The sequence below is a fragment of the Loxodonta africana genome, chromosome 4 (assembly GCF_030014295.1).
Source record: "Loxodonta africana isolate mLoxAfr1 chromosome 4, mLoxAfr1.hap2, whole genome shotgun sequence".
Taxonomy (NCBI): domain Eukaryota; kingdom Metazoa; phylum Chordata; class Mammalia; order Proboscidea; family Elephantidae; genus Loxodonta; species Loxodonta africana.
Window position 1 is genome coordinate 168,653,829 of NC_087345.1, and position 13,624 is coordinate 168,667,452.

General features: G+C 37.0%; 1 protein-coding gene across 4 annotated transcripts in view; it reads right to left on the reverse strand.

The window, feature by feature from the left end:
* LOC104845957 (protein adenylyltransferase SelO-like) overlaps window positions 1–13,624 on the reverse strand; it is a 53,503-nt gene that overhangs the window by 38,708 nt on the left and 1,171 nt on the right. For all 4 annotated transcript variants that reach the window (XM_023548851.2, XM_023548850.2, XM_010590667.2 and 1 more), the window contains exons 2-8: window positions 10,805–10,923; window positions 10,058–10,186; window positions 3,704–3,768; window positions 3,567–3,623; window positions 3,375–3,473; window positions 2,549–2,616; window positions 1,363–1,450 (exon numbers count right to left, since the gene is read on the reverse strand). In XM_023548851.2, coding sequence (XP_023404619.1) covers window positions 1,363–1,450; window positions 2,549–2,616; window positions 3,375–3,473; window positions 3,567–3,623; window positions 3,704–3,768; window positions 10,058–10,186; window positions 10,805–10,923 — 625 coding nt within the window. The remainder of the gene's footprint in view (window positions 1–1,362; window positions 1,451–2,548; window positions 2,617–3,374; window positions 3,474–3,566; window positions 3,624–3,703; window positions 3,769–10,057; window positions 10,187–10,804; window positions 10,924–13,624) is intronic.

The window sequence follows — 13,624 nt, forward strand, 5'->3', positions numbered from 1 at the left end:
ATGTCATGTTAGCCAGTGGAGGCATTTCAAGGGTAAAATGGTCAACAGTATGCATCAAATGCCAGAGAGATAAATGAAACATAGCTGAAATAAGACCACCAAACAGAACAATTTTAGTGGCATAATGAATACATGGAAAAGTGACTCAAAACGCAAATGGGAAGTTAGAAATACTACTGCAAGACAGTACAGAACTTTCTTAATCCTGGATAACTATGAGCTCAGTAAATGTTGGCTGAACAGACTCAGACAGCTAAAGACCAACGTGATAACTGCTCTGCTTTGCTTATTAATTTCTCTCATTGTTTTCTTCCCCATACTTTTCTAGGACCAGTTATCTAGATTTACAAAACCAGTAACTACAATACAGGATCCATATTTCACATAATTTTTCTTATATACTTCTAAAGACTTTTAAAACTATATCACCTTAACAAATAGAAACAGAATTCTTCTTAAAAGGAGAGATGCGTTGTTTAAAGAAACAGCTTGCCAAGTCGGCTTGAGGAAGACGGAATTTTGTGAGCACAGATGCCGGCAGGCACCAAGACGCCAGAGAATGGTGGGAGCCGAACTGCACCGCACAAGAGGAAGCATGTATTGTTTTTGCTCCTTTAAAACAGCCCCTTCTCTGTCTTCCTTTCAGAAATCTTCAGTAAGATGTATTTATTCTGTTTGTAAATTTGGTCTTTTGTTCATTTTGTTTTCCTGTTGCAGAAAGGGCTGAGCTTCACATCTGCGTCAACACAGTGTGAGACGGGCACCATCACACATGCCAAAACGAGTCCAGGTCAAGAAGAGACATTAGACATAAGAAACACCCAAGAAATCTCAGAAATTCAGAGGACTCCTTTGGGCCTCTTGAGGCTGCAGAACTGGGAAGTTCGAGTTACTTCCACCTAGGTCTCTGAGTAGTATGGAGGCCGTCAGCTGGGATGGGGTTGCATACTAGATAATATTTCCTGAGAAAAGGACCGCTGGGCCTTACACTTTTTTTTTTTTCCTCTCTATCTCCTAGGAAACTCACACAGTGTTAAGCACATAACACCAAAGACCAAATACACCGCCATCAAGTCAATTCCGACTCACAGCCACCCTACAGGACAGAGTAGAAGCAGACTGCCACATCTTCCTCTTGAGGAGCAGCTGGTGGGTTTGAACCGCTGACCTTTGGTTAGCAGCCAAGCACTCACCACTGCACCACCAGGGCTCCTTGTTAAGCATAGCAAAATATCTTTAAAATATTTATTAATTGAAATTCTTAGTTTTACTCATAACAGAAAACACTCAACTTTACAGCACATAAGTAAGAATATTTTCCCAACTGTCTCTTCCCATTTACAAAAAATGTAATTTTCTAACCTTAGTAAATCCAGTTCACCATAATGAGTCAAAATTTCTAATGATCCAATTCTGAACCATGATTTTGCAATACGCAGCACTACTGCACCTTAAAAAGAAACATTTATTTCAGCATAAAACTATTTTAAGCTCTATGAAAGTAGCACAACATGTTTTTCTTAAAAGTGAAACTATTTTAATAAAAGGAAATTTAGTAATTGGAATTTATTGGAAAGACAACTAATTTACACTCTATAAAGGATCAAGGACTTTTTTCTGTTGCTCTAAGGGGTTTTTTGGGTTAAGCCTGAATTGGTTAGAATGTTAGGAACCACAACCCTTTTAGAAATACCAAGGCTCCAGCCTAGTGAAAAGTTGCTAGGTTGTCAGGCTTCCACTATCAGATCCCCACTGCCTCATTAATTGTGACTTTTCCCCTGTACCTCATACTAAAATAGGGAATCCGTGAATTACCTTTTCTGCATAAATTACATTGTAACTGCCTTCCACTAGTGTAGCTGATTCAAAATTAACTTCAAAAAATAAACATTTGAATATGCTCTAACTTATGCCTGTACTGAAGAAATAAAACGAACCCAAAATTTTGTTTTTAACCTTCTATTGCCTTCTTCACTCTTGGTTATAGACATTCCTAATACAATTAGTAAATACAAACCATGTTTCATTCTTTTAAGAAACACTGTGCAGGATGTCAAGATAAAGTTTGTATCAGAATGACACATCTTATGTGTACCAAAGCAGAAGCTTCTGCTCTGTTGGCCCTGTCCCTCAACAGACCACCATACTCACATCTACTTCTGGGCCTTTGTTTGTGCTATTGTCTCCTGCTCTACACGCCCCACTTCCTCTTCCTGCCCACTAAAATCCCACCCAACCTTATGCTCAAGATCTATTCCCACGTCCTACATGCAGCTGAAATGATTTTCCCTTTACTGACCTCTGATATTTTATTGTTCATCTGTCTGTTTGTCTTCTCTCTGTGAAGACTGCATGTTCCTTAAGACCAGGAACTATGACATATATAGAACGTGGGAAAGTATATTCTGTTCTAATACTGTAATGTTGAAATTACATATTGAATAACCACAGGTTAATTTTTAAGACTGCAAAGATGTCCAATACCTATTACTCTTTAAGAACTCAGCCCAAGTATATGAACTTACGTAAGTATTCAAAACAGTATTACCTCGCTCTTTCTCAACGTTTCCATTGTAAAACTGATCTCTCCATGCATCATCATCACTTACAACCACACTAAAAACAAGAGAATCAAAGTTATGTTCCCTGTTCAAAAAGAGTTCTACTCTTTCAGTAGTATCTACTTAATGTCCACTATTTGTGTAATTATAAAGATAAGGTAACACAACACACGTTAGCCTTTTCAGAATATTCATAATTACAGACGTGTGTGTGTCAAAAGCTATGCACATCTACACATACATACACACAATATCAAGAACACCATCTTCATGAAGTTACTAATATAAGAATAACCACTATTTAAGGAACATTACTCTGAACCAGACACTATGCTGAGCACTTTATATCTCATTTATCCTTCACAGCAAAGGACGTTTGTTGTAGTTTGTTGTAAAGGGAGATACCAGAAGACATACAATTAGTAAGTGGTAGAGCCTGGTCTTTAAACTCAGGTCTGTCTGACACTAAAGCCTGGTCCTCATGAGCTTAAAAAAAAAAAATCACGATTTCCCCTTTAATTCCTCATTGAAATATGTAAGAAAAATGAAATCAAATAGAGACATTAACCAACATGACAAAATCACTCTAGCATAGGTTACTCTCAGTTTTTCATAAACCACAGCCACCATTCTAGGAGAATAAAGTATCTATTCTATTATAGTACATTAGCTATCAAGAACTACCTGAAACTATAACAAACTTAAAAAAAAAGAAAAAGAACAATGCCATCAGAGATTTATCTACTGAATTCAGTGACCCATTTCTGGAGATAATATGACCCATTTAGTTAGCCTGAAGAAAAGAGCAACTACCTTGCAGCCCTGCTGGTTGGAATTCCCAGATAGTGCATGGCCTCACTACACAGAAATTCTCTCACTGAAGAACGAAGTACAGCTCTACCATCACCATTTCTGTAGAAAGAAAATTTAAAAAGATTTTCATTTATAATTAAGGCAGTATCAATTTTTAATTAGATCACTGAAATAAAAAACACCAAACTGTACCGGGAATATGGGGTCTTTCCTGAGCCTTTTAATTGAAGTTCCCATTTTTCACCCTGCCTTCAAAAAAAAAATTAAGTATTAGAAAATTCATGTTAATATTTAACAGAAAAGCTGCTATGCAAGAAAACATGTGGTACCTGTTCATATAAACCCCAATAAGCTGGGCTCTTCCATCCCCAAGCTGATCTGCCCATATTCCAAACTAAAAGAGAAAATTATTAATATACGTTTGTCTTTATAGTTTTTATCATAATTTTCATAGCAAAGATAATCTTGTCAAAATTGACAATAAGGTATTGCATTTTTAGGGCTATAATACCAACCTGGATAAAGGTAAAAATAAAATTCCATCAGTAAAATATGAGTGAAATTCATTTAATATAATTTTAAGACATATAATTGACTCCTTCTCCTCATCTTATAGCTGAGCTCAAATTTGTTAGGTATTAGGAAAGCTAGAACTGATCAATATAATTCCAGAATATGAACCAGGAATAATTTAGTAGCAGAAAATTTGCCTATACGTGTCATTAGCAGATGCCGTCGAGTCACTGCCGACTTCTAGCGGCCCTGTGTACAACCGAACAAAGCACTGCCTGGTCCTGCATCACTCTCACAATTGCTGCTGTGTTTGAGCCCATTCATGCAGTCATTGTGTCAATCTATCTCACTGAGGGTCTTCCTCTTTTTCGCTGACCCTCTGTTTTACCAAGGATGACGTCCTTCTCACGGACTGGTCCCTCCTGTTTATATGTCCAAAGTACATGAGGTAAGTGCCGTCACCTTCACTTCTAAGGAGCATTCTGGCTGTGCTTCTGTACATATACAATATAAAATCATGAATATACTTGTACCTAAAAAAATTGCTTTTGACTTTGCTAAATTAACTGTTTTCAAACTCTTCTGATAATATTCGTTTGCTATTGTTCAACTCCCAGCTATGCCACTTACTAGCTGTGGAATTTGTTTGAGTAACTTAATCTCACTGAGTTTTCATTTCTGTAAAATGGGATAACCCTTGCCAGGTGTGGTAACAATAAATGTTAATATATGCAATATGCTTGATTCTACGCCTGATTTACGCAAGTGTACAATAGATGGTTATTATCATTATTTTCAACAATTCTTTGCCAACCTGGATGTTGCTCCATTGTCAACACAGATGTTACTTCCAAAAGAAGGTCTCCTGATTTCCTGGGGCTAGGAAGCGTGGTCCTACGAGTTCCCATAGCTCCTATACTTATTCCTATCACAACCATGATGGTAATGGAACTTGTTTATTTACCTATATCCTTCACTAGGGTCTGGGAGTCCCTGGGTAGTACAAATGATTAATGCACTTAGCTGCTAACCAGAAAGGTTGACAGTTGAATCCACACAGAGGCACCTTGGAAGAAAGGCCTGGCGACCTACTTGCAAAAAGAAAATCAGTCACTGAAAACCCTCTGGAGCACGGTTCTACTCTGACATACGTGGGGTTGCCATGAGTCAGAATTGACATACTGGCAACTGGTTCATTAGGGTATTAGCAATCTGAGGTAAGGGGATAGGACTCGTTCACCAATATAGCTCCTGGCATAAAAAAGGAGTTCTGTAACAGCTATGTTTAAACTTTCGGAAGAAAAGCATGTAATTAAGTAAAATCTATCCAGTGTTTTCATTTTTCAAACTCACCATGATTTAATTTTTGCAATGGAATACTTCTAAGAGCGCAAGTCTGAGAGGTGCTCTCAGCAGATTTGGAATGTCGGTAAAGTCGACAATACATTCGGTACATCCCACACCATGAGAGGGCAGTAGAAAGAACGATGAATCCAGAGCCAGGAGTGAAATCAGGGGGAATCAGGGAGCTCGCTTTCCATCAATAGAAGAGAAATCATTTACTTCGCTGTAAATTCAAAATAGCAAAGCCATTCTCATGACTAAATATTTAAAGCATAATTTCACATCCGGGAAAAGAAGCAAGAGATGAAGTAGAAAACTGATAAAAGTTTTAATCTAATTCACTATACTACAAAACAACCATCACATGTCTGTCAGTTTACTGTACTCTCGTGGCTTGCATGTTGCTGTGATACTGGAAGCTTTGCCACCAGTATTTCAAATACCAGCAGGGTCAGCCTTGGACAGGTTTCAGCGGAGCTTCCACACTAAGACAGATAAGGAAGAAGGACCCAGCAGTCTACTTCTGAAAAAATTACCAGCAAAAACCTTATGAAGAGCAGCAGATACACCATCTGACACAGTGCCAGAAGACGAGCCCCTCAGGTTGAAAGGTGCTCAAAATATGACTGGGGAAGAGCTGCCTCCTCAAAGTAGAGTCGACCTTAATGATGTGGATGGAGTTAAGCTTTCGATTCCTTCATATATGCTCATGTGGCACGACCCAAATTGAAAAGAAACAGCTGTAAACATCCATTAATAATCAGAATGTGGAATGTACGAAGTGTGAATCTAGGAAAATTGGAAGTCACCAAAAGTGAAATGGAAAGCATAAAGACTGATACCCTAGGCATCAGTGAGCAGAAATGGACTGGTACTGGCTACTTTGAATCAGATAATCACATGGTCTACTATGCTGGGAATGACAAAATGAAGAGGGATGGTGTCATGTTCATCGTCAAAAAGGACATTTCAAGATCTATTCTGAGGTACCACACTATCAGTGATAGGATAATATCCATATGCCTACAAGGAGGACCAGTTGCTGTGACTATTATTCAAATTTACGCAGCAACCACTAAGGCCAAAAATGAAGAAATTGAAGATTTTTACCAACTTCTGCAGTCTGAAATTGATCAAACATGCAATAAGACGCATTGATAATTACTGGCAATTGGAATGCAAAAATTGGAAACAAAGAAGAAGGATTTGTAGTTGAAAAATACGGCCTTGGTGATAGAAACAATGTGGGACACCCCATGACAGAATTTTGCAAGACCAATGACTTCTTCATTGCAAATACCTTTTTTCAATAACACAAACGGTAACGATACGCGTGGACCGCTCCAGATGGAATACACAGGAATCAAACTGACTACATCTGTGGAAAGAGACAACGGAAAAGCTCAGTATCCTCAGGCACAACAAGGCCAGGGGCCAACTCTGGAACAGACCATCGCTGCTCATATCCAAGTTCAAGTTGAAGCTGAAGAAAATTAGAACAAATCCATAAGAGCCAAAGTACAACCTTGAGTATATCTCACCTGAATTTAGAGGCCATCTCAAGAAGAGATTTGATGCACTAAACACTAATGACCAAAGACCAGACAAGTTGTGGGATGACATCAAGGACATCACACATGAAGAAAGCAAGACGTCATTAAAAAGAAAGGAAAGACAAAAATGGATGTCAGAAAAGACTCTGAAAGTCACTCTTGAGTATAGAGTAGCTAAAGTGAAAGGAAGAAATGATGAAGTAAAAGAGCTAAACAGAATATTTCAAAGGGCAGCTTGAGAAGACAAAGTATTATAATAAAATGTCCAAAGACCTGAAGACAGAAATCCAAAAGAAAAGAATATGCACAGTACTTCTCAAGCTGAACAAACTGAAGAAAAACTTCGGGCCTCGAGTTTTAACACTGAAAGATTCTATGAGGAAAATATTAAATGACACAGACACATCGAAAGAAGATGGAAGGAATACAGAGTCACTGCACCAAGAAGTTTTGGTCCATGGTCAACCATTTCAGGAGGTAGCATAGGATCAAGCACGAGCAGTGCTGAAGGAAGAGGTCCGAGCTGTACTGAAGGCACTGGCACAAAACAAGTCTCCAGGAACTGACAGAATACCAATTGAGATGAATCAACAAATGGATGCAGCGCTGGAGGTGCTCGCTCATCTATGCCAAGAAATTTGGAAGACAGCTACCTGGCCAACCAAGGGGAAGAGATCTGTACTTGTACCCACTCCAAAGAAAGGGAATCCAACAGAATGTGGAAATTATCAAACAATATGATTAATATCACGCACAAGTAAAATTTTGTTGAAGATCACTCAAAAGCAGTTACAGCAGTATACAGATAGGGAACTGCCAGAAATTCAAGCCAGATTCAGACAGAAGAGGATGTGAAACATTGCTGATGTCAGATGGATCCTGGCTGAAAGCAGAGAATACCAGGAAGATGTTTGCCTGTTTTATTGATGATGCAAAGGCATTCAACTGTACGGATCATAACAAATTATGGATAACGCTGCGAAGAATGGGAATTCCAGAACATTGAATTGTGCTCCTGAGGAACCTGTACATAGACCAAGAGGCTGTCAATCAAACAGAACGAGGGGATGCTGTGTGGTTTAAAGTCAAGAAATGCGTGCATCAGGGTTGTATCCTTTCACCATACTTATTCAATCTGTATGCTGAGCAAATAATACAGGAATCTGGACTATATGAAGAAGAACATGGCATCAGCATTGGAGGAAGACTCCAATTATGCGGATAATACAACCTTGCTTGCTGAAAGCGAAGAGGACTTGAAGCATTTACTGATGAAGATCAAAGACTACAGCCTTCACTAGGGATTACACTTCAAAATAAAGAAAACAAACATCCTCACAACTGGACCAATAAGCATCATCATGATAAACAGAGGAAATATTGACGTTGTCAAGGATTTCATTTTACTTGGATGCACAATCAATGCCATGCAAGCAGCAGTCAAGAAATCAAATGAAGTATTGCATTGGGCAAATCTGCTAAAAAAAAGACCTTTTCAAAGTGTTAAAAAGCAAAGACGTCACTTTAAGGACTAAAGTGTTCCTGACCCAAGCCATGGTGTTTTCAATCGCATCATATGCATCTGAAAGCTGGACAATGAATAAGAAAGGCAGAAGAAGAATTGATGCCTTTGAATTATGGTGTTGGCAAAGAATATTGAATATAGCATGGACTGCCAGAAGAACGAACAGATCTGTCTTGGAAAACGTACAGACAGAATGCTCATTAAAAGCAAGGATGGCGAGACTTTTTCTCACGTACTTTGGACATGTTATCTATCCAGTTTCTGGAAGAGGACATCACGTTTGGTAAAGTAGAAGGTCAACAAAAAAGGGGAAGACCCTCAACAAGATGGACTAACACAGTAACTGCAAAAATGGGGTCAACATAATGATTGCGAGAATGGTGCAAGACCGGGCAACGTTTCATTCTGTGGTACACAGGGTCAGTATGAGTCGGAACCGACCTGACAGTACCTAACAACACCACCACAAAACAATGCTACTAAAAAAGGAAGAATTTAAAGTTTTTTTTGCAGGCCTAAGGATTATGTTTGTACTTTAACAGTAAATGTGAACTGTGGCATAAAGTGCTCTGTACTAAATTTAACCCATATGGGTGATGATTTTTTGAACCACGGAATCCTTGCATTTGAGAGCTAGAAAGGCCATAAGGATCATGTAGTCCAGAAGTTTCTAAACTGTCCCGTGGTTCAGCAAAACATTTAAAGTTATTCCTAAAATAAAACTAATTTTTTTCTTTTTAAATCTGTGCCCGAATGTTTGGAAAATGGTATGCTAAATAAAGTCAAGCAATTTTCTTTGCCATAGCACTTTTAGAACTCCTGGAATGATCTTGGTCAACGTCACATTACAGCTCATGAAACTGAGGTTTAAGTTTGTCCTAGAAGATCCCAAAGGGCCTTTTCAAATATATTAGTGTGTATGACAATACAATTTGCTTCTTAACCCAAGGACTTTGAAGAACAAAGTAATAAAATCTGAAAGCAATGAACTAACCCAAGAAACCAGAGTCTGATGTTGATAACAATTTTTATAATCACTAATGCCAACTTTTCATATATTTCCTAATTTAATCCTTACACTTCAATACTTTACTACTTACCCTTCTAAAAATTATTCCTGAATAAATCAGCATTACCACAACAACCTGGAAACAACCAGGAAGTGCTAAATTAATCTTACCTAGCTCACAGGAAAGTCAAAGGGATTTCAACAATTGATCCTGTGCTCCCATTTTGTTCTTTTTTTTAATTAGTCAGACACAATACTCTGAACTTGCTTCAACATCTTGCTTTATTTCTAGAAGGTGCCTCTTTAATTGCTACAACACATAGAATACACCCAATGGATCTTCATTTACCGCCTTTGTAAGCAGTATTACAACTTTGTCCTACAGCTACCCTGGCAAAATCATAATCCATTTGTCCTTCACAGCTTTTATACTGTCATATCGTGCTATTTGGTTCTGCCTGATGCACTTGCCTAAACCTTCACTGAAGGAGTTATCTAGCAATAACTGAGGAATTTTTTATTTGTGCTGCTCCAGTTTTTTCAACTCCATAAAAAAAAAAAACTCAGGCTCTAGCTTTATCACAGCAAGAAAGCACGTTAGTAAATCTACAAACAGTAACATCTTGTTGAAATCTCAATACGCTAGTATTAGAGAAGTTAACTCAAAATAACTTCTTTAATAGGATAGCAATTCCACCAAGTAGTTATAATTGCTTAAGGGAAGTGATGCAACTCTTACCTGGTGGCCACCGTATCTGTGAGCCAATGGAATGGATCCAAATACTATCTTTTCACCACTTACAAGCTGGATAAAATCATCTGTTTCTGAGACAGATAAATCAAGGTCCAAAATACCTTCTAGAACTTCCTGAGGCAGGAAAAGAAAAGTCTTTTTACAAACATAAGTAATTCTTTAATAATTTTCAAGCAAAGTGAATTAATGAAAGAAAATTAAATGAATATACCTCTTCCAAAATTATGTTATAAATATTTTCTTCATAAGAGATATACCATACTTTCTATTATTATTTGATAGTGTGGAAAAATAGTTCTATTAGATGGCTCAAAATTTTTACGAATTTCTTGTGACTCACAGTAAAATTATATTTTTCCTAGCACATACTTTTTTAAGGAAAATCATTTTTATCTGAAAATCATTTCTATCATGAGAGAACAACTCAGTATTCGTTAGAAGAAACCATATCTACAGGTTCTCTAAGATGAGAATTTAACTCATTTTTTCCTTTTTTTCACAAAAGTGTGCTCTCTTTATAACTTTAAGATGAAACTGAGTACTACACTCCAGATATAAGTATCAAAAAGTGATTTGTGAAAATGACATTTTCCAAGAATCTGAATTTTGTACACACATCATTTATCGATAGACTGGCCACAATAACTCTGAAAAAAATGTATTAATATTTTTTAGGCAAATACTATGGTAAGTTCAGTCAAATATTTGTACTGTGAAAAAATTAAGCCTAACCTTTGAAACTGCTACAAGACGTACTCTTGATTTGAAAGGAGTAGGGAAGGCAACTGAAAAAATACAGTTTTTCACTTTACGAACATAATTTTCTTTTACAGGATCAACTGGCAACATAGCTGATAAAAAACAAACAAATATATCCTTCTTAAAGTCCTCATTTATTGCATGTATAGCATTAATATTTCTTAAAAAGGTTATAGTTCCTCAAGAAAACCGTTCTTTTATAATTTGTTCTTTAAGGCTACTTAATAATCTGCAATATCTAGTCAATATTCATATAGTACAGTATATGGAACTGCCCAAGAGGATGGAGGGTGGAAAAAGCTTAAAGCAGTAAGGTACATACCCTGTCCTCAAAAATTTTTCACTCCAAGGATACGAACAGAATGTACAACATAGGAGTAAATAAGAATATAAAAATAAAATGAAAGTGAGCTGCATTAATGTATTAGAATTAAAAAAAAAAAAAACATTGCGGTGGAGTCAATTCCGACTCCTAGCGACCCTACTGGACAGAGTAGAGCTGCCTCTTAGGCTTTCCAAGGAGTGCCTGGTGGATTTGAACTGCTGACCTTTTGGTTAGCAGCCTTAGCTCTTAACCACTAGACCACCCGGGGTTTCCATTAGAATTATAAAAAAGAATTATAGCGATATTTAATTCAGTGGAATTCAACCAAACTATACGGTACCAGGTACTTAACCAAATGCTCTCTTCCCTTCAGAAACTGACAATTCACTGAGGGAAACAGACACAGGCATAAAGAACTCTAACACCAGGCAGATGTTTTACTAGATGTCCAAATGACTGGCATCACACCAGAAACTTCACAACATGCCTGCCTGTGTGCAAGGCTAGAAGTTTAAAAATTAACTCTGAAGGGACACGGTATGTCTCATAAGGTCCTTGAACTAAATAGCACGTGTACTTTATTTTAAAAGCTGTAGAAAGGGGAAAAAAAAAAGAGCGAGACCATTAAGCATCCTTTAAATAATCAGAAGGTACTGACTTATATTTTAAGTAGAATTCTTAAAATTTTAATCCACTTTCCTAATCCAAAGCAATTAAAACAACAACAATTAGAAGAGGGTAGGTGTATTAGTAAAAGTACAAGACAATGTTAGGGAACACTGAAACATCATGTTTCCAGATAGCGATAATACTGTCAAGATGTAAGTGTTCCCAAATTATTTAATAAGGATAATGGAAATCTAATAAAATCCAATAGGATTTTTTAAATATTTTTGAAGTAACAGACAAAAGTGCAAATATGGAAAAAATAAATGCATGAAATTTCTTAAATAACAAAGAAGAAAAACAAATGGGAGAGTTTGCTGATCATACTAGAAATTATTAAAATACAATAACTAAAAATATTTTTAGCCCGAGAATAGATGGAAAGATCAGTGGACTCGATACAGGAACAGTCCAAAGTACATATAAGAATTTCTTCTATAATGAAAATATTTCAAATCAGTGGAGACAGGTGGCATTAAACAATTTGCTCAAGGGTTTGGAATAATTCCTATTTATTCCACTCAAGCCCAGGTGAACTAAAAGTCAGTTATAATAGCAATAAGAGCTACCTTGTAGCTTCCTTATAAAGGAAGTTATACAAGTAATAAAAACAGGCAAATGTGGGCCAGAATTAACCCTTTAAACTTTCCCTTAAGTACATGGCAAAAGAGGCAGTACCATGGGAGAATGAATGGGCAGTCAACAAAAAAACCCATGATTTCAGCATCTGCCACAGAAAACACAGAAACACAGAAAACCTGACAATATGATTCAGAGAAGCAGATCAACAGTGTATTTTCTTTTACAGGAGAGCCTCTCTGTGAAAATGGACTAAATTATATAATTAATACACTCTCCTTTATGATGCTCTAACAGTTTGACAGAGCATAGACAGCATAAAATGTTCCATTAGTAATTACGATTTTGTACTAATTGATTCATATATGACAAAGCAGCTGATTAATTAATACCTGCCATCACTAGCCATGGACCAAAAAAGGCTAACTGCTTTAAAGGTATGCAGCTCTCACCCTTCTTACAATTTACTAATCGGTCATAGGCTAAAAACCCCAGCAAAAATGCCAAAAACATATTAACCCTTTATAGTTATTCCACAAATCAATTTTTTAGGATTCACAACTTTGCATAAGAATATGAAATCTACAAAAATATCTAACCTTTCAATGAAACTATGTTTGAACCTCGTTTTTACCAGTAATACCTTGATAATTCATTATGACCTAACAACATCAGGATGAGATGTTTTATGAAGTACTGTGAACCAAGACATAGTAATACATTAAGTATTAAATTTAACATCTTCTCTTAGCTGTAAAACATGCTCCCATAGATAGCACGTTTCTAACAGTAACATCAACGTGGCAAGAAAATGTCTTAGAGTACAGCTGACCTTCCAACACTGAAATGACAAATTTGCAAATGCTTTCAATTACATAGCTATTCCATTTTTATCAGTAAGTACAGCGGTTGGAACCCACCCTCGGTTCTGCAGGAGAAAAAAATCTGGGAACATACCCATAAAGATAACAGCCTAGGAAACCCTATGGCTCAGTTCTACTCTGTCTTATAGAATTGCTATGAGTCAGAATTAGCTGGACAGCACACAACAACTGGTTGTTTCTAGTTGTTTCATTAGTGTAAGTGCAATAAAAAAAAAAAGACCAAAGTCGTTTCTAGACTGTGCACAAGAGGAGTCTCCTCTTTGGTAGCTACCTGCACAGCGTGGACAACGTTCTTAACTTCCTAGACTCATTCTTGGCCTAGCTGGGTCAAAAGAACTA